This window comes from Mytilus californianus, unplaced genomic scaffold, assembly GCF_021869535.1.
Source record: "Mytilus californianus isolate M0D057914Y unplaced genomic scaffold, xbMytCali1.0.p SCAF_9, whole genome shotgun sequence".
NCBI lineage: Eukaryota > Metazoa > Mollusca > Bivalvia > Mytilida > Mytilidae > Mytilus > Mytilus californianus.
Genome location: NW_026262745.1, coordinates 86,252,002 through 86,274,049, shown reverse-complemented (window position 1 = coordinate 86,274,049; position 22,048 = coordinate 86,252,002). Strand labels below are relative to the sequence as shown.

The following is a 22,048-nucleotide window of genomic DNA, read 5'->3' as shown; positions in this document are numbered from 1 at the left end:
AAATCAAAGATTTTTCTGAATTTTGTAAGTATTTTTTTTCTTCAAAACAGCTTTTTTTTCTACTCCATTGTTAAAAGTTAAAATACAAAACATTTTAAAACTAGAGGCTCTAAAGAGCCTCTGTCGCTCACCTTGATCTATGTGCATATCAAACAAAGGACATTCTCCAACATTGTAGACAAGAAAAGACTTCATGACAAAAATCTCTATTTTGTTGATCTTCTATTACTGATCTTTTAGTCTGTTAGTTGTTTCTCTCTATCTTCTTTAGTTTTTGCTCAAAACACAAAAGAGGGTAAAAAAATCCTCATTTAAGGGCAATCACTCCTATGAAGAGTGATAGTCTACTAACTATATCAGCAAAATTTGACTTTTTAATACATCTTGCATTGCTGATCATTCTTGAGATTAAAAGTGTTTGTTTATCTTTTATAATTTAAATCATATAAGGCATAAAGGAAAAAAAATGTTTCTCTCTAAAAATCATAGTTTTCATGATAATAAGCAAAAATGAAAAAAATGGTAAAATTTGTCATTTATGGGCAATAACTCCTATAAATATTTGTCTAACAGTTTTGACGTATATTGACAATTGGTAGAGCTCATTATTCTGAACATTTTTGCTCATTTCAGATTTTCTCTATTTATAACGGTTCAAAAAATAATAGACAAAAACTTGCATTTTACCCCTATGTTCTATTTTTAGCCATGTCAGCCATGTTGGTTGGTAAGCGGGGACATCAGACATATTTTTTAAACTAGATATCCTAATGATGATTGTGGCCAAGTTTGGTTAAATTTATATCAGTAGTTTTAGGAGAAGATTTTTGTAAAAGATTACAAAAATTTACAAAAAATTGTTAAAAATTGACTATTAAGGGCAATAACTCCTAAAGGGGTCGACTGACAATTTTGGTCATAACAACTTATTTGTAGATCTTACTTTGCTGAACATTATTGCTGTTTACAGTTTATCTCTATCTATAATAATATTGAAGATAATAACCAAAAACTGCAAAATTTCCTTAAAATTACCAATTCAGGGGCAGCAACCCAACAACAGGTTGTCAGATTTGTCTGAAAATTTCAAGGCAGATAGATCTTGACCTGATAATCAGTTTTACCCTCTGTCAGATTTGCTCTTAATGCTCCGGTTTCAGAGATATAAGCCAAAATCTACTTTTTACCCCTATGTTCTATTTTTAGCCATGGCGGCCATCTTGGTTGGTGGGCTGGGTCATCGGACACATTTTTTAAACTATATACCCCAATGATGATTGTTGCCAAGTTTGGTTAAATTTGGCCCAGTGGTTTCAGAGGAGAAGATTTTTGTAAAAGTTGACGACGACAGACACCAAGTGATGAGAAAAGCTCACTTGGCCTTTTAGGCCAGGTGAGCTAAATACCATGTTAAGACAGGTGCACCGCTAAAATGATTGTTAAGTACACACTTCAAAACAATTATTTTCATTAAGTTGTACAAACAACATTATAAACTAATAAAAGTGTTTAGTAGAAAATTCAGTTTTAGCAGCCAATAATAATTCTTGTTATACCGCTCTTTTGCATATTAATTCTTCTGCAAAGTGAATAAGCTAACCACAAAAACAAAATCCTTGAAAAAGTTAAATTTAAATTGAAAAAATTTGTGTAACAATGCTAGGCATCTATTGAAAGATAAAATAAGAAAATTTTATTTTGATTTGGCATTTTTTTTAAACTATAAAACACAAGCTCGATAGAGCTTTTCACCAAATATAAAAACATATCAATAACATAATAAACTGTTGTCACAGAGATATGTCTTGCCTTTTTGTAATTTTGATTGAGCAAATGTTGAAATTAAAATAGCAACACTTTAACATGTAAGTTATGCAAATATTCAAAGTCAATGAACCAAAAACGATACTTCCAAATGCCAATAAATTTGCATATCAAATATCATTGACTTAACATTAGCAGTTCATCTTAAACTGATCTAATCACAGACTATTACATGTAAACTAAGCAAAAGATTCAAAGTCATTAGACCATGACTGAGGAGGCGGGGCCTAATATTCTCCATGGAAATGAGATGTGCTTATGCTTATACAACTGAATATCAATTAACATTGGCCTACCACTAATGGTTCCCCTTGAACTGACCTAATCACAAACTAATACATGTAAACTAAGCAAAATTTTCAAAGTCAATAAACCATGACTAAGGGGGCGGAGTCAAATAATCTCCATGGAAATGTGATATGCCAATGCTTATACAACTGAATATCAAATATCATTGACCTACCACTAGTTAGTGGTTCCCCATAAGCTGACCTAATCACAAACTAATACATGTAAACTAAACAAGTTTCAAAGTCAATAGACCATGACTGAGGCGGCAGGCAGGGCCAAATAATCTACATGGAAATGAAATGTGCCAATGCTAATACAACTGCATACCAAATATCATTGACCTACCACTTGTAGTTTACCAAAAGCTAGACCTAATCACAAACTTAATACATTGTTGACGCCGCCGACACCAGAAACAGCATACCTATGTCTCGCTGTTTGACTCCATCAAGGTGAGACAAAAACAATAATAACACCATGCATAAAATACACATAATTTGGCATTTATATGTGAATCTTGGTTTGATACATGTATGTTTGGGCTAATTTGAAGAAAGATAAATGTATAGATCTACTAAAAAACTTGGAATAAGCACCAAGAAAATTAAGAATATAGATAAAATCATGATTAAAATTTGATATTAATAAACACAGTAATTCATTAATTAGCACTATAAAAAATAAAAGTATGGGCCATTTTAAACATAATTAAAAATCTAAAATTAAAGATCTGTGTGATAATTAAGAAATTTAATCATGTTAATAAAAATGAAGCATAAGCATTCAACTGTAAACAATTAATAAGCATTTGCACCAAGCAAAAATCAAATAAATATATATTTAAGTAAAGCCAGACCACAAATGAGTGTACTTTGAAAAATTTGGTGAGCTGAACATAGATCCAAGCGTGGACCCATGTGGCAATCGCCTCTCTGAGTCTCCACTTAAATAACTATGCACAGAGAAACCAGATTTGACATTGTGAACAAAAAGCAAACATAAGCAGATTTTAACAACCTGCACTCTGCAGATTGAGCAATGGCAGTTAGAACCATTCCAGGACTAAAGCAAACTCTTGAAATGAGAAAAACTATTTTCAGTCCGGAAATGGTTTGGCAAGCTATTCCATAATGAAGCGGCTGCATATCTGAATGATCTCTTACCGTAAGTACAAGTTCTAACCTGTGGTATGTCCAGAATGCTACTATATCTAAAATTATATTTTGAGTCCTTTAGATTGATTAAGTCACTCAAACACACTGGAGCCTTCTCATTAAGAATTTTGTAAATTTCATGTGTCTTTTCACCTGCAGAGTCGTAAATTTGCCACATCCAAGAGGGTTTCATATGATAAGGTATAATCCTCATTTACAAAACGGAGTGCTCACTCCTGCACTTTTTCCAACTATTTATAGTTAGTGTCTGTGCAGAAGTGCAACGCGAGAGGACAACAATTAAAGTTACTTAGCATGCTTAGTGAAATATATGAATGTATTCTTAAATATTCAAAGTTCTATACACTTCACGGCCAATTATTTGATATTAAATTTATGAACGAAATAGATGAAGGGAAATTGGCAAATCTGTCTAACATCAACAAAAAGTAAATAAAAAAAGTCTAATGAAAAATGTATCGATAGGAAAACCAGAACAACTAGATTTTGGAACCAAACAAAATGTTTAATATAGCTAAATGCCAAAAATGGAGAAAAAAAAAACGCATTAGATTTAACAATAACCTTACTTTCCTAGTTTTCTATAGCATAGGTACACCAACCCTAAAAATAAAAGAAGAATGAGTCTCAGGACATGAATGCCCCCTCTCTAGATTTGCAATTTTCCCAGTTAAAAAGGGACATAACTCTAGAACGGTAAACGACACATTACCCAAATTCGAACTCTGATTGTGTGTTGTGATTTATAGCATTGTGTATGAATTTCATAAAATTTGGATGAGGCAAACTTAAGTTAGTGCTGAAATGAAAAAAATTGCAATTTTTCAAGTTATAACGGGCATAAATAACTCTAGAAAGACTAACTGCCCAAATTCAAACTCTAAAAATATAATTCCTTATTTTGTTATTCATGCCAAAAAAATGTTGCATATAATTAGCTTTGATATAACAAGCTTTTAAGAGAAACCATTAGCTTTACAATAAACACATTTTTAAGAAAAGATCGTACTATGTAATTACAGGATTCAATGTTGCGCATATTGGAATGCAGTTAATGGACACCAACTATCATTATAACAGATATCCGCTAAATGGATATAAATGTCTAACACCTTGACGTCAGCAGACAATAACATATATACAAGATAAATAACAAGACATATACAAGTTAGATAAATATGTATACCCCACCAGAACAATACTTCATTGGATTAAACCTTTGATACCAACAAAGTCAAATACACTAACACTAATCAAACATGCACTATCCACACTCATCTGTGTCCACACTTGTTCAAAATTTAAAGATATCATATCAGTTTCAATTATTTCCTGCTACAGCACATTCAAATACCATAAAAAAATGTTCCTTGCAGAAACCAGGGCGAAAGATGATTATATTTTCTGTGGAAATTTATAGATAAAACATTATTCCCTGAGAGAATGCAAATCACATGAACGAATTACCTGATGTTTCATAAGGGAACAAGTGACCTAGATTAAAATGTGCCCTATGGAAATCTGTAGAGTGAAATACTTTGTGTGCTTGACCTTTTGGATTACTTTCTTAAAGAGCATTAGTTTCTTCTCTACGACATTTACTGCCTAATGATGAATTATTTATAAAATGGCAATTTATTAAGAGCATACGATACAGTTACAGGGGAGATAATGACGTCAAATAACATATGTTATTTTTCGCGATGTAAAACTGTGACATATTGGGAAAGATCCATTTTTCAAACTCATTGTTATCACAAGCTTGAAAACGAGTGCAGTGACCTCTTTCATAACTATTTTTTTTAAATGACATTTGGCTTGATTATGTATGATTATCATTTGTAACAAATCACTGATGGAACTTTTTTAAAATCAAATAAATATCATGAATATACCACAAAAAATGCTGTTTTTTATTTAAACTTTTGAAAAGTTAATGAAAATATATTATTTCCACAGAATTGTTGCACAAATTTAGGGCACACTTTTGTAAATAATATATTCAAAATGTTCTTTACAAAAGTCCTTTTGAAACAAAATTTAGGTATGTCTATAGCTATCCAATGGATAGAAATATTCGAGAAACCAAAAATTTTAGTAAATGTCTAAAATTTTGACCCCATATATCTCCAAAAGTAGCACATGACGGTATATATCTTATTACACATTTGAAAAGACTAGGTGAAAAAAATGCTTATACATGTTGTATGCACATTTTCGCAAAAAAAAATCACAGTGGGATCAAAACTGTATCATATGCCTTTCAATATATCAAACTACCTGTGTTTACCATAAATGAAACATACTGTAATATCAAACTAAAATCTTCATATCTGATGTCGGGAATATCAACAACCCCCTTTTCTGCCAAAGGACCATCAAACATGCTGTAAAACACAGGACTAGCGCTGGCGAGCATGTACCTATGGGCTTTGGTTGGTGACTTGTTTGGTCCGACATTGAACGTAATATCACACATCAGCTGGTTATCTAACATATCCTTCATACGGTCTGGCAAGGATTTCCCCATCTTTGTTTCCATTGTCACCTGAAATTTAATAATACAATGAATAAGAAGACAAATATATGTTTATATATCCTGTAAATAGGGATATTTTCACAAGTTGTTATTGTTGCGATCTGAATGCATAAAGTTTTGCACAGGGGTAAAATTCGCCCATCGAACCAAAAGTTTGCCCTTCGTGTCAATACATTTGCTTTATACAAGTATATTTCATGAAACACTAAGAATTACATGGTTACTGTTAGCGCTTTCAGCTGTCGTATCTGCATTTCAGACAGGTTATTAATGTTACTATGTGGTTTCGTAGCGACAATTTGGTTTGTGTCTATGCCAGGGTACAAAGATGCAGAGATCATCGGTGTTAAATATGTGATTATATATTGTTATACTAAACATAAAAATGCAATATTTTTATTGGCTTATACGAGGGTGTTAATTTACTCTATTCTATGGTAAATACTCTATTACCCTTCACGGAGAGGCTTGATCAAGTGTGCGCTTTATTAAATACGACTCTATCCTATGGCAAATACTCTATTACCCTTCACGGAGATGCTTGATCAAGTGTGTGATTTATTAAATACGGATGGTTGTAATGTACAAGACGTCATAGTTTATTACTTTGAATTTGAAATTTAATCAACAGTAATAACACACTAGAAAAAACCAAAGTGCCAATTCGCCCGCTTACTAGCTATGATGCCTGTCAAACGCTAATATTATTGACTAGATCTATTTTCTAGTCATTCTGCATTTATATTAGCTTTCGTATTTAAAATTTGCTGTCCGTCATTTATTTTCGCCGTCTGCAGTTAAAATCGTCTTTCCGCTCGGCAAATTTGACTTTTCCTTATAATCCCTCTGATACCATCAGATAACGACGGCCCTTTAACAGACGTCCGATTTAATTAAGAAGTAGATCTCGCGATCAATATCGTGAACGTTGTTTTAAAGTTATGAATTACAATATTGCAATTACATAAATAATATGTGGTATTTCAAATTAATACAATTATCATGAATGCAAATTGAGTAAAAATTCACCGCTGAAAAGAATTGAGAAAGTCACATTTGTTCTTTATATTCTAAATTACCACAAGTCAACATCATCCAAAGCTTATGAGTTGTTTTCAAAAGCAGACCTACCTGAGTTTAATTCACATCAAAGGAAACCGCATTAATTAGTAGGAGCGGCTATTTGTCAATTTCAATGACAGTGTAAAAAAATGTTGTATAATGAATTAATGTTTAAATAGTTGATTGATTTATAGAATTTAACATTAATGAAAGGATTCATATTGCTGAAATCGTATATTTAATCATACCATTGATATAATGAAATTCAATTGAAGTACTAAGTATCATTATAAACAATGTTATTTTTCTGTTGCTACAGGTATACATATAGGTATGTGCGCTTTTAACAGGCACGCGATTTTTTTTATGATTCATACTTCCAAAAGTGTTATATAACATGAATCAATTTACACCCGTTACTTTCAGTTGAGAAATTAATATTTCACAATTCTTTTAAAGGGATTCAAACATCAGATTCGAGTGAATTATATAGACCGAGTAATCTTAATATTGCAATAAATCACCTGCCTGTTAATTTTTTTGTTTTACAATTGTTTGATTTTGTAATTTGAAATTGTTTACGTTGACTAACAGTATCGTTTTATGATAGAACAGAGCAGATTTGTCTTTATTTGACTAACATTATTTTATTTTGTTTAGATTGGAATGCATGTAGCATACTACATTCAAAAGTATTACCGAATATAATATTATACGGAGATATACATGTGAATGAATAATTAGTTAGTGTATTTTCCGGGGAAAAAACTTCAATCAGAAGGAAATAAAGTTAATATATTACATGCTTTCTTTTCCCCAAATTTTATTCTGTGACAATTGGCAATTGGTCACAGAAAGACATGTCAGAGGCTCACAGTTTACAGAAATATAAAATTGAGAATGGAAATCGTGAAAAATATAAATATTTTCAACTCTATGATTTCCACGAAGAAGTCTACACGAGAAACCTAATTTATACTTAAATATTACCGAAATCTTCACGAACTCCTTCATACATGCTGGAAATATATGTTTTTTATAGTTCTACTATCATATTATGCACGTTGTATTACTTCCTTAAATAATGTATTTACTTGAATATTTGTACATGTACTTGCCAAAAAACTCTATTGTTAAAATCTATTAATCGCCTCTCTGGTCAAGACAAATAAGATATCCCTGAAGAGAAGTACACGAAATAAACAGAAACTGTTAAAATAATTTAATTGATTGTGAAAAAGGTTTTAAACGTAATGCGACATTCCCGGTATTTGTTTTAATATTCAAAATAAAAAAAAACATGCCCCACCTACACCCACAGTTGATTGGTCCGTGTAACAATATAAACATATTAATGCTTATTTCTCATTGGATCACCTTGATGTGGAGGTGTGAACGATATGACATTATACAATACACACTTTCAATTCACAAAACCGACAGTGCTAAAGCTGTATAGCCTGTCAAGGTCGTTAAAAACTTCAATCATCATCAATTCCGAAAAGAAAGATAGAATTTAGTCATTCCTCAGAATGCGATTATACCGTAATGCCTATCAAACACTAAATTCAAAGAATAATAGTACAACAAAATTATGAATAAAGGAAAAGGACCAAAGAATAGAGAAAAGAGAATAAAAAGTAAAGTTTCCAGAAAGACAGGCCTACAATAAATGTTAAATAAGTATGCAATTGTGTGTCTTATGCATTTACATGTAGTCGAGCATAAATCGCTGGCCTGTATTTATTTACTATGCACATATTGTTTTATTTTCCAACCAATACCCGACATGTGTATTGCTGTTACATAAACTTTCGTCACCTCAGAATGTATTTTGCATTCTCACACCATTCATGTATTTTCTTCAATCATGTAACAATAATCAGTGAAGTTTATGTTCAATTCCGCAGCGTAAACCAATTCAAATGTGATTATACTGTGATGCTTATTAAACGCTTAATTTATAGAATAATGGTATAAAAAATGAATAGAGGAAATAGACAAAAGGAGAGAGAAAATAGACAGAATAATAAAGAAGAGAAATAGGCCAAAAAATAAAGTTAACAAAAACTTTCGTCAGGCGTCTCATGTCGGACAATGTTTGGTTTATACTTCTATCTTGTTGCTGTGGAAATCAGTTGTCGTGGTATAATAAAGACTTGTAACCTTGGGCGATGAACTCAGTGGCGGATTTACCGGGGGGCACAGGGGCACGTGCCCCCCCCCCCCCCCCCCCCCCCAGTTCATGTCGCAAAGAAAAATTCTAATATAATTTTATTGCTACTGCATCTTCTTATCTAGAGCGGAAATTAACCACTCTTTAACTGGCCGTTAATTAATACGGCACGTCCACATTCGTGATTTATGACAACTTATCAGTGGGTGTGTAAGTATTGACACCTGTGTGTAATGTCTCTTTGCAAAAGCTTTGGTGTAAAATACATTTACATGTTGATTTGAACAGTACGAATTTTTATTTGTTTATAATACAATACAGATTAAGATCGACTACCAGGTGAAACTTCTGATCTGTGTTTTTAAAGAATAGGTACAAATATATGTTTAATGTCGATAATGAAGGTATACATCTATATTTGGGTATCTCTTCATTCCAAAATACAGCCTATACCCACAATAACATTTCTTGTGAATGTATTTTCTTATTTTTCTCCAAAGCTGTCGTTTTGTGAATTTATTCAGCAACAAATTAAACTATTTATTTTTCAATACCATACAAGATTTGTTTTTTAAACCGAACGTCGTATTTCCGTCCCCTCTTTATTTTCAAGGACAATCGACAATTTATTTTACCCCTCCCCCTCTTTCCTCCCGGTCCAGTAAAAATGAATTGACATTTCCTCATAAATAATCATTAATAAAATGCTATTTTATTTTCATAAGATCTACTTTGTAACAGAATCTGGGACTTATATACTTTCTCTAAAAGCCCAAGCATACAGTTCTATTTTATGTTTCTTGTTTCAATTACCATGCACATCATACATGTATGAGGATATGAATAGGTCATCATTTATAAGGATATGATGGTGTTTTACAGATATTAGAATAATGTGCAAACAAGTAAGTCTGGGACCGATGCCAAAAAAATATAGATAACAGAATAGAGGTGATGAACTCTAAAGAACATATTGATTGATCATGAATAATGGTTGGTTGTTTTAACGTCCAGTGGCAAATATTTGATGTATGCTTAGGACGAATATAATAAAGATCAATTGGCAGGAAAATATTTAGTATAAAGATAAATAGTAAAACGAAAAAATAAAAGATATAGAAATATAGAAAAGATGATCTGAACCCCCTCCCCCCGCAAAAAAATAACCCCCACTCACAGTCGCATATATCTGAGACTACTATAACAGTAGTCTCAGCATATATACATCTCTAAAAAAAATATAAATTTTGGTTTCATGGTGCCCCCCAGACAACGAGGTCCTGGATCCGCCCCTGTGAACAATTACTGACCATACATTATCCTTTTTGGTGTACCGATTATCAGCCGATTGAGCGATTTATTTTTAAAAAATACGACTGCGGGCATCAATTGGTAAATAAACAAGATCTTATATATTTTTATTCGAAAATAAATGAAATTATTGAATATTTTTCTGTCATTCTAAAAAAAAACCCACTCCATGTACAAAATTGGTGTCCGAATAAAGACAAGAACATTTCAGGTAAAGAACTCATTCACAGATCATCGTATATATACGAGTGACAGGCGTGGTGACAGGTCAGTCCCGTCTAATGTACAGTACAAGTCCAGTTATTAATTAAAAATACTATTATACTATATAATATATTGGAATTTTATGGTTGCCTTTTCATTCAGCATAGTTTTTGCCGAGTCTGTTTTCAATTAATTAGCTCTCTTGAGGTCTAGTGGAACGTGAAATACTTCACGTAAGGTCGTAAAGGGGCTAGTCAGTGAAGTACGGAACATGGTAAAAAAAGAGGAAATGATAATAAACTGAGATTAATGCATTAAGGAAGGCTTAGATATTGAAATACAATATTATTAAAAGTGGAAATAATTATATGCCAGAACCGGAAAGTGAAAAGGCTAGGGATCACCTTGCTTTTTGGTTATTGGATAGACTGATTACGGGGTTACATTTATTTTGTTTTATGTTGTGTTGTATTGTTCAGTTCTGACTGATGTATAACACATTTTATCCTGCTTCACATGCTCATGTATTTTCTAAACCATACACAAAGTTGCGTTTAAATCAGGTAGATCGAAAAGAAATTTCCTTTTAACCAAATAAGACAAAATCATCATAGAAAATCAAATACGTTTTTTTTTTTCATATTTTATTTACAATGTTATTTTAATATCAATATATACAATTCAGTTTCAATATATTTCCCAATTATATACAACTCCTTTAAATGAAGAGATAACTTAAACTGGCCTATGTAAAACATAAATCTCTCTGCCCAAAATGAAGTTTTTAGCAACCCGCAGCATCATGAAATGCAACAGGAAATTGAATTGTCCTCCATCTGTCCAGACTAGATAAGTTACAATATAAAAAAGATGAGACAACTCTCAAAAAGAGACCAAATGACATAAAAATTAACAACTATAGGTCATCGTACAGCCTTCAACAATGAGCAAAGCCCATACTCTAAAAGGCCAAAAAATGAAAAATGTAAAACAATTAAGGAAAAATTTTCAGCCTAATTTATGTACAAAATATAAAAAATTTTATAAATATATACATATTCACAAGATGAAGGGAAAACATGACCTAATTTTAAGCTGATGGTTCTAAAAATTAATATTGACATTTTTTGTTTATCTTGTTCATATATATGTCAGACAAATCACAGTATTAACATGCTTCTCTACTATAGTATTTTGGACATGACAACAAGAAACAAAGATTCTGCTTGCTGTAATATTATGTACAGAACATCAAGCTGAGACTTTAGTTTATTTTACAAAGACAAATTAAAAAAACATACAACTGAAAAAATTGAGAATGAAAATGTGTCAGAGACAACTACCCGACCAAAGAGCAGAAAACAGATGAAGGCCACCAATGGGGCTTCAATACAATGAGATAATCCTGTATCCGCTTCAGCTGGCCATTTAACAAATATGTATACTAGTTCAGTGATAATGGACGTCATACTTAATTCAGAAATATACCCCCCCCCAAAAAATTGAAAAATCAAAATTGAAAAATTGAAATGATTGCCAAAAATTTTTTTGGAACATGTATGTACATTTTAAGGCAAAAAGGTTTAAACATTATACTAGTGTATTGATATAAATATATTGTACATTGGAAAAGAAATTTACATTGTCACATCTGTCTTATAAATATTTTACTACACAGGCAGTTTTGGTATCCACAATTGTCCTTGGTCCATGCAATGAATTAATGGCGGAGATAAGTTTGCAAGTTTTACAACTGGACACAACAGGTTGTCACTAGGGATCACTAAAAAACACTTGGACTCCTCATCTTGTTGTATAAACCCAATCCATTTTAGCCAAGCCAGCTCATTGTTGTTGTGCGAAAAAAAGAACTCAATACTGCCAACACAATTGTCGAAGAGCACCATGGAACACTTCTCCCTTTGGTCAGCCTTCTCTATGAAAGTGTCTCTATAGGATCCCTTTTTGGTAGTGGCATGATGGAAAATTGTAATATGTGGTATAACATTGTCTGTTTGATAAAACTCCTTCATGTGCACCATCTCTTCATCGGACAAATCCCTTTTCACTGGCTTGTGTCGTCCTGCTGAAAGTTGTTTTAGAATTTCTTGTGCCTCTACCTTAATGGGGTGGAAAAAGCCAGCACTGTCCAACAACGTAATTAACCACTGTACCTAGAAAAAAGCAATACAGGAATATTAATTAACAATTCTATGAAAAGTATTTTTTGTAATAATGGCACACATTAACTGTTGATAGCTAGTGAAAAAAAACACTTTGCCCTTAAAATTAAAAACATTCATCTTAAACTCTTATTCTTGAATTAAATCTTCTTGTTCACCCTTGTTATCATTTTTCTGTCCAATATACATAAACTGGGCTCATATCAATTGAAAAACTTTAATTTTGGAACTTTTCAACTTATAATTCAATATGGGTTGTTGCTCTGTGTTTGTGATACACATCAATGACCATTAAGGGAGAGGGGGGGGGGGGGGGGGGGGGGGGGGTGTCAAAGGGATCCTGATCCCAAAATTTTGGGCTTAAAAACATAAAATCCTGAGGTCCCATATTTAGAGAAATTCAAATCTAGACATCCCGAAATTTGAAAAAAGATTTCCCAAATCTAGAAAGGATCAATACCGAAATCCTGAGCTTAATTACCTCAACTTTCTTTATAGCTGACAACTCTGGATACTGGTTATTGGACACTGCCTCTGTTAGGGTATGATTGTAGCGCTCGTAGGGGAACATCCAAAAATTACGTGGTGGTCCATACAATCTGATGTACTGGGGCAGGTGATGAAATAAGTGGAAGTAAAATGTCTGAAATAAAAAATAGATTCATCATGTATTATGAACAATATATTATAATGAACATATTTAAATTCAAGAATCTTAGTTATAAATCATTTCACTTGAAGGTATACCACTTTAGAAGAACTGAGTAAATACCTTTTTCAGTAAACATTTTCACTTGTTTAGATGGTAGCAGAAATAGATTCTATTTTTCAATTTTTAACCTCACTCTGTTATTATTTTTAAAACTTAAATTCCTGAAGACAAGCTAAAAAATATAGAACCAAGCAAAATATAAATAGTGTATCATTCTTTTCACTGTCTAGATATCGATGGTGTATTTCAATTCTTTAATATAAGAAAAGTGTGATGAAGTTTAAAACTGATTGTTGAAGGCAACATATTTCAACTGAAAGACATGACGTAATTACCGAAAAAAGTTGAAGGTGTAAATCCTTTTCATCATTGACAATAATTAACACAAAAATGAATTCAAAGAAAAGAAAATACTCATTTAACAACTTATAAAACAATTATTAATATATAAAATATGTTACCTGTAAGGAAGCTGGGAAATCTCTCTCAACCATACACAATGCCTCGTGCCATCTCTGTTGAAAACTGTCTATGAGAGTCATGTCGAATGATGTACCATAGGCTTCCTCCAACAACAAAAGGAAGTTCACCAATGACTTTCTCTGAGGGTCACCAAGCATTCCTCTTGTGCAAAATCGAATGATACCACTGGAAAAAAGCTGAAAAATAATTTTAAAAAAGGTCAAAATCGAAACAACATTCAAAATGCATGACAATCAACAAATTGCATAAAGTTTATACTTATACGGCTGAAAAAACTTTACCCATTCAACTGTTCTTTACTATCCTCCTAAACAAATTATGGTACAATATAATATCTAGGTTCACCAATAGTACTTTTTTTTATTTCATTAATTGCATGTGAACAGGTTTCATTCTTTCAACGATTATGCCCACTTGGTAATCCTATCTACTACTGTATATCATATATATATATATAATCAAGGTCATAATTGTGACCTCTTGACCTTTATGCATCAATTTAGAGGGAGGGTTTGGATTTAGGTTAAGGTAATACAAGCAACTAAGATTTACCAGTGGCGAATCCAGAACTTTTTGAAAAAAAGGGGGAGGGGGCCTTTGCTCCAGTCATGCTTCAGTGATTTCCTATATAATCAACCAAATTTTCCCACAAAAGAGGGGCCAGGGAGAGTTGTATCATTCGCAATCAAACTATAACTTTGTAAGTTTCATTTAAGTAATTACCTGTAGCCAAGTGTGGCATTTGGTTCCACCTACAATCTTCTGGAAGAGGGTTGCAGGTATGATACCAAAGTTAACAGGAACTTTGATATCAGAAAGTCGTCTGTCTGCTTCTTTCTTTTCCTCTGCAGTAAGCACATAAGGGGCTTGTGGAAGCTCAGTTTTTGGATACCTTTATGAAACAGAAAGACCTCAATTAAGATTTTTATGGTACTGAATAGTATTACATATATTCATAATAATCCATGATTCAAATTTAATATAATTGCCATCTAAATGTTGATTTAAGCATACACTATCACTGTACAGCCCTCAACAATGTCATTATAAACTTAAACAATTTTTTCATCTTCTTCAAATATTCTATACATAACATTAAAGGTACAAACTTAATCACACTGGAAGTGTGCATCGCACAAAAATATCTTGTGTAATTCTCTGGCAAAAATGTTCAAAAATTATAACACTTATACAAATGTTGAAAGCAAATCAATTAAAAAAGGACCAAAAGTATGGTCAGAGATACAAATATATAAAATACTTACTTGGTCTGCAAAATGCTACTCTCTTCTGCATTCTTTTTTCTCTTCTGTCCTAAGGTCTTTTTCTGAAGATACAAAATATGCAAAATAAGCTTAAGTAAGTGGAACAACAAGATATTTTTTATTCATTTATAGACATAAACATTTAATTCTGCCAAAAATAACAAAGACAATGGGTCAACCAGAGACTGATCATTAGTATAGAATGATACAACTAATGTATATCAATCTTGAACATCAAATGATATTTGAGGGTGTAATGGGGGTACCTTCATGACGAATAACGGTACAAATTATTGCCAAATGAGATTCACAGTTAGTTTTGGTGCATGGTGATAAAATGTACATTTTCTTTTAGACAATAAGAAAATCAACTGATTTTGACGAATAACTTTAAAGATTTTCCAAAAATGACAATAGCGATAATTATTTGAAACCTCTGACAAATCATGATAAGGATCTTTTGAAGAATCATGGTACAATTTTAAATAATTTGACGCCAACGGTTAACGAAAAAGACCAGTTGACGCCCGACGATAAATGACATTACTACCCTCATATAATAAACATATTGATTATAAGATTTGAATATAAACCTAGCACTTAGGCTTTACAAATTCATAAGCCAGCTATTTTCTTTGCGTGACCATTATCTTTGAATGCTTGAAAATTTGAGACTCCATGTCATTTTAAGTTAACATTGACTAAATACATGTATAAATACCTCTTTCACATAAATTCTGTAGACTGCATCAGGACATAAGTCCACATTACGTCCGCTGTCTCTCTCTGCTGCTCTGACTTTGGCCCCATCTTCATCCCCATTTAGCAGCTTTATTGTGTGCTCAGCCACAACCTGATTGATAAAAAGTTCATATTACTAATTGATTTAAAGCTGATTAATATCATGTCAAATCACTTCACTTGAATTACAACTCTCTTCATTGAGTTTTTAGTTGATCAAATTGAAAACCCAAGCTTTTAATAATCATGAATGTGTCCATGCAACATGTATGCCCCTGCTTGCATATGTTACAGAATAACTCGTGAACAGTAAAATTGACAACACCAAAATATGAACTAGATCTATGTTTGAAATAATAAGCATTGTGTTTAAGTTTCAATACATTGAGTTGGGACAAACTAAAGCTGGAGAACATAAATGAGATAGGGGCATAACTCAAGTCGGTATAAGTAGTATCAATTCATTTAAGACTTAATTAATGTTTTGGATTTCATCATATATGTTTGAGGCAACAAAACTTAGAGAATGGAAACCAATTTTGTAGACGTCCGTCCGTGTGTAGCAGGATCATACAAATAACAATATAAAAGTGACTATATCTCAACAGTGCCTATTTCAATTTCCCTAAATTATTTTGTTTTAGCTTAAATCTAGTTACAACTAATTTCTCATGAAATTAAAGCATCAGCAATAAAGAGAAAACTTAAATAGTAAGCAAAAGCTTAATACCTTAATAGCATGCATTGGTTCTACTGGTGCATGCTTCTGTTGCATATCTAAGCCTAACCGGAACCAATGATTACTGCCATAGCGACCAGTCTGTTGTGCAAAAGCTGATGCTAAGGTATCTGTACTTTTCCTATAAAAAAAGAAAACATCTTTATATCATACTATTTATATTTCTGCTTTTAATACTTCTGAACATTGTCCAGCACATCTCAATTTAATCATTGAACTGTTGAGCTCACAAGTGTTACATGTATAAATGTAATGATCATTATTGAACTCATTGATAACTCTTCATTATCTGGTTGAGATGGCTTAAACTGATGTTTGGTTGCTTTATGTTTCAGTACGCATTTATAGAAATGCTGATTTTAATTTTGAAATAAAAATATTAGGCTGAATAAAATGCATCCACTTGGGAGTTTACACAAAATAAAAGAATAGCAAGCACAGTCTTGGAACGAAATAATATTTAATCATACTATTTTACACAATGATTTCATTAAACAAAAGTTAACCAAGCCACGTTTTAATTATGTAAATGTAAATTTTGATCCTTATATTATGCAATTTATAGTTGAAAGCATGTGCCATAAAGCTGGTTTTTACTTATCAATGTACAATGGTCGCGAAAGTTTTACATTTAAAGAAACATTGGAAAAACAAAATTGTATACCAAAAATATAAATTTATTGTATTAAGTGTGAATGCTTCTGTAGTTAATAGCATATTGTCTAGAACCAAATACCGACTAGCAGTAAACAAACTTTATTCCAACTTTAAATGTCACTGGAATTCAGAAAAAAAGAGATCTTTGAATTGACCACTGGTAATTGACTCTTTTCCCCTTTGCCATTCTGACTATAAGAATTACATAAATGAGGGGGAGGGGGATCTTGATCCCCATATCATGGGCTTAAAAACATGAAATCCGGAGGTCCCGAAATTTAAATAAATTTGATATCCTGAAATTCGAGAAAATAATTCCCTGATCCTTAAAGGGTCAATCCCGAAATCCTGAGCTTTAAAAACACCTGATCCCGAAGTCCCGATAAAGGTCCTACCCCCCCTTTATAAATAAATGTTCTTACCCTTGCTGTCTTTTTTCCAGTAGTAATCTATCTAAATATCTGGCCTCAGCTTTCTCATCTTCAGTACTTCTTTTGATGACAACTTCATCTTCAATGGCCCCTGACGGAAATGTGGTATCTTGGCGAAGAGGATGGTTTATATCTAAAAAGCGGCGACCACCAGGATAAATAGTCTTGTCTAAGATACTGCTATGGATACCTGTGAAGAAGAAGAATAACTCTTTATCAGAACATCTTGATGTGGAATGTGATTATTCAATGAGCAGTGACATTCCTAAATTTTTATTTTTCACTCCTAACATAGTCTTTGTTCTTGCACTCATTGAAATCCCGACCCCCTATACGCAATTTAGGAATACGGTAGAGTTAGTGGATTCTGTCATGTGCCTTACATCATCGTGTGATCAAAATAAATGCATGAAAGTATTTTTGCTCGAACAATATGTTACTTCTTGTGATCACCCTTAAGGTAATAAAGAGGGGGAGGGGTCCTGATGCCGAAATCCTGAGGTCCCAAATGTAAAGAAATTTAAATCCCAACATCCTGAAATTCGAAAAAAAAATTCCAGGATCCCAAAATGATCAATCCCGAAATACCGAACTTAAATCACCTGATATCCGATGCTTCTGAAAAAGGTCCTGCCTTATGTTATATATATATGCGAAATGGAACTGTTTTTGTCTATGCAATATAATTCTATGAAAAGGGAGGGGTAACAGAATCCTAGCAACAACTAAGTATTAAATTCACCCAGAGGAAACAGCCTGGCTAAATACAAATAAAGAAGGTTTAAGAAATAATTACCAGTAACTGTACAATGGCTGCAGGATGTTTTAGCATTTTGCTGGACTCTATTCTGCTCTTTCGCCATGCCAGGTACATCACCAACCATGAAAAGAAGTCCCACTTTGACCACCTCTCGTTGTTTGCTGTCAGCATTGTAGGTTGCTAATCCCTCTTTAAGTTGAACCAATTCGTTTACGATGACCTCATTATACTTATTCAACTTCTTAGGAGCCCGTGGTCCTACAGAGAAAAAGTTCATATACACTAATAATAAAAAAAAAAAAAAAAAAAATTTAACATAACTTTTACACATACTCGTGCATGCTGACTTCATCATTGGATCCTGTGGGACACTGAACTATAAAATATTTGTTTTGGAATCCAGACTATCCACTGTTCAAAAACTAACCAGAACAATCATAATTCATATCCTACTACGATTATCAAAGACAGTCCTATAAATAACGGTATATATACATGTACATGTATTAACGCTATGCAGTACGGAACAACACAAGTAACTACAAGAAAGAATATATCATCCGCCAATGCACAAGTTTAATAAAGTTTATCAAACACGAAAATTTAGGGCCGATCCAATATTTTTTATGAATAAAATACTTGCAAGTTGCGATCTCAGGCGCTTGTCGGATGCACAGTTCTGGGATAACCCCCCCCCCCCCCCTTTTCATTTTTCAACAATCATTTTTACTTTTGCAAAGTCCACATGTAAGCTGCCCGTAGTTGGGTCTATTTTCTAAAAGTGTTTAAGCCATTTTTATCTATTCTATGTAATTATTATTAAGTAAGATTATTTCGTACTCTATAGCTATATATCAATAAGTGCTATCAATTAATATGGTTTAATTTATTACCCGAAATCAATCCAAGTAGAAGAGTGGTACCAGTCTTTGACCTCAGTTGATGTGGTAGATTCAGGATCAGACTAGACTGTGCCCAAATGCTATACGACCCTTGACTGATGATGTGATGGAAGGGGTTAAATCCGTCTGAACAGTAAGAAAGGGCTATGGCATTCTTCCCCATCTCCTTGCTGAAAGTTGACCAACTAGATGTGTCGTGCAGGTCTGATATGAATCGTGCTTTTCCTGGAATGCAATCCATCAAGGCTGTCAGTCTGGCCAACGATTTCACCTCTCGGAGCTGCTGGAGTCTTGGACCAATTGGTATTGTGTAGTACCTAACAAATATTTAAAATAACAATAGTATTTTGCTAACATAAATCGTTGAATGACATGTATATGTCACACATTAAAATTTTGCCTAACAGCATTTCTAAAAATCTTTTAAAATAAAAAAATAAAATTTTTAGTGATCAATATATATTCGAAATAAGCATTCTGATGGGGGCCTAGGATGAATTTGAAAATTAAAAACTAAGCCTTCCAATAACTAAAAGAAAAGAAAATTATCCAATGACAGACAAATAATGAACTGTCTTATGCGACTGTTCCGAGTTTAGGGGGTGGGGTGGGGGTGGGGGGGCACTTATATATTTAACCATGCCACATTATGTGTGTATGTGCCTGTCCCAAGTCAGGAAACTTGTAATTCAGTGGTTGTTGTTTGTTGCTGTGATACATATTTCTTTTTCGTTAATTCTTTTTTCATTATTTAATTAGGCTGTTGGTTTTCTCGTTTGAATTGTTTTAGTAAATTTTACATTTGTGATATAAAGGCCTTTTTATAGCTGACTAGACAGTATGGTCTTTGATCATTTGGAGAAGGCCATACGGTGACCTGTAGCTGTTAATTTCTGTGTCATTTGTCACTTGTGAAGAGTTGTCTCATTGGCAATTATACCACATCTCAGTCTTCTTTGGTTTTTTTTTCTTTATATTTGTCCTCCATACAAATGTGGACAACACAGGTCTTAGATGTTAAGACAGGCTACGGAAATAAATAATCAAACAAAGCCACCAGAAAAATCCACCGGCGTAGCAAAGTGTGAAAGGCAATAACACCCCAAAAAGATTTATTATTTACATGTATACATATATATATAATTACATTAGATGTATGTTTCATTATAATACGGTATTCTGATTGGCTAACTGCACATCTCGCGTTATTCCTTAAGCAATTGCATTACACAATAAAATTTATCATTCATGATGACACGAGGTCCCACAATAAAGAGCAAAAGTGAATTAAATAATTACTAGATAAAAATCGTGTTTTCATGATCCTAGCTAACAAATGTAATTATAAGTATTGAGTGCTTCTTTTTGTAACTTCGTAGGGTTGTAAAAGCGTTGACCGTGCGCACATTTTTAGAATGACGCGCTTCCGCGCTTCATACAAAATGTACTTTAGTCAACGCTTTAATACACCCTAATGAAGTTACAAAAAGAAGCATTCAATTCTAAAATACAAAATGAAACCCAGTTGCATAATAATTAATAATAAACATGCAAACAAAATATTAAATCATCTCTAAAAAAAATATTTAAAATTTCTCTGTGGCAAAAATCAAATTATAATTCTAAAGTATGAAAAGTAGCGTGACCTAATAAACTTACTTTGTTCCCATTGATCTATCTTGGTTGCAAACTTCACAGTTTTGGCGGTCTTGGCCGAAACGATACTCCTCACATGCACAGATGGTGTGTTCCTCATGTTGGACCAGTAGGTCCCTTGTGAGACGATCACTGCAAAATAAAAAATGAACACTTGAATGATAAATTACTATGAAAGGCGGTATCTTATTGTCTTTTCTAAAACCATTTATCCCGACGGTATCCACATTTAAAGACCCCCGATATTTAACATCTAAATTATCGTTTGTTTTTTTTACGACAGTTTACAATGAGAACTAAATTTTGTTTGGTATTTCCAATTTAAATTCAATATGTGTCAAACTAAATTAAATGAATTACCATAGAGACACGTGTTGTGCTTTAAACCAAAAAATGTTTTCCCTTTTTTTCTGACTGACCATCTTAAGTCTGTAAGTTATATGCACCCTATGTAAAGTGTTTAGTGTTTCTATTTTATTTTTTTTATTTCAAATGTTAGAAATAGTAGTCAGTGCTTCGGTACTTCGGTACTGACATGATTTAACAAGCTTTACTAAAATTGTCTGTTAATAAATTTTGAAATTATTATTAAACTAAGGTTTCAACTCCCTCAGGCAAAGTTGGCTTCAGATGAATTTGGCTATTTATTTTAGGTATTTTTGACATATAGCTCTTCAACGATTTTCGGTACTTATCTATCTTCGGATTTCAAATGTTTGGCTTTGGGCGTTCCTGATGAAGGTAAATCCAGAAAAGCGCTTCAGACGCAAGAAATTATTAAACGTGTTGTTTTCAATTTTTTTAGATACTTCGCTATAATTAATTCTTTAAAGGAAATAAAATATATTTTAAATAGAATTTAAGAAGATGTGGTATGAGTGCCAATGAGACAAACCTCCATCCAAGTCACAATTTGGAAGAGCAAACCAATATAGAC

At 32.7% G+C, this 22,048-nt stretch overlaps 2 protein-coding genes across 2 annotated transcripts in view; both read right to left on the bottom strand.

Annotated features, from left to right (window-relative positions):
• LOC127714015 (BTB/POZ domain-containing protein 6-like) overlaps positions 1–22,048 on the bottom strand; it is a 160,064-nt gene that overhangs the window by 106,776 nt on the left and 31,240 nt on the right. Inside the window, exon 2 of the mRNA XM_052219964.1 lies at positions 5,714–5,838. Coding sequence (XP_052075924.1) covers positions 5,714–5,832 — 119 coding nt within the window. The 5' untranslated portion in view covers positions 5,833–5,838. The remainder of the gene's footprint in view (positions 1–5,713; positions 5,839–22,048) is intronic.
• LOC127715377 (uncharacterized) overlaps positions 11,217–22,048 on the bottom strand; it is a 32,810-nt gene continuing 21,978 nt past the window's right edge. Inside the window, exons 4-14 of the mRNA XM_052221399.1 lie at positions 21,115–21,243; positions 19,447–19,772; positions 18,590–18,811; positions 17,785–17,983; positions 16,697–16,826; positions 15,947–16,078; positions 15,226–15,287; positions 14,684–14,852; positions 13,939–14,136; positions 13,247–13,408; positions 11,217–12,756 (exon numbers count right to left, since the gene is read on the bottom strand). Coding sequence (XP_052077359.1) covers positions 12,253–12,756; positions 13,247–13,408; positions 13,939–14,136; positions 14,684–14,852; positions 15,226–15,287; positions 15,947–16,078; positions 16,697–16,826; positions 17,785–17,983; positions 18,590–18,811; positions 19,447–19,772; positions 21,115–21,243 — 2,233 coding nt within the window. The 3' untranslated portion in view covers positions 11,217–12,252. The remainder of the gene's footprint in view (positions 12,757–13,246; positions 13,409–13,938; positions 14,137–14,683; positions 14,853–15,225; positions 15,288–15,946; positions 16,079–16,696; positions 16,827–17,784; positions 17,984–18,589; positions 18,812–19,446; positions 19,773–21,114; positions 21,244–22,048) is intronic.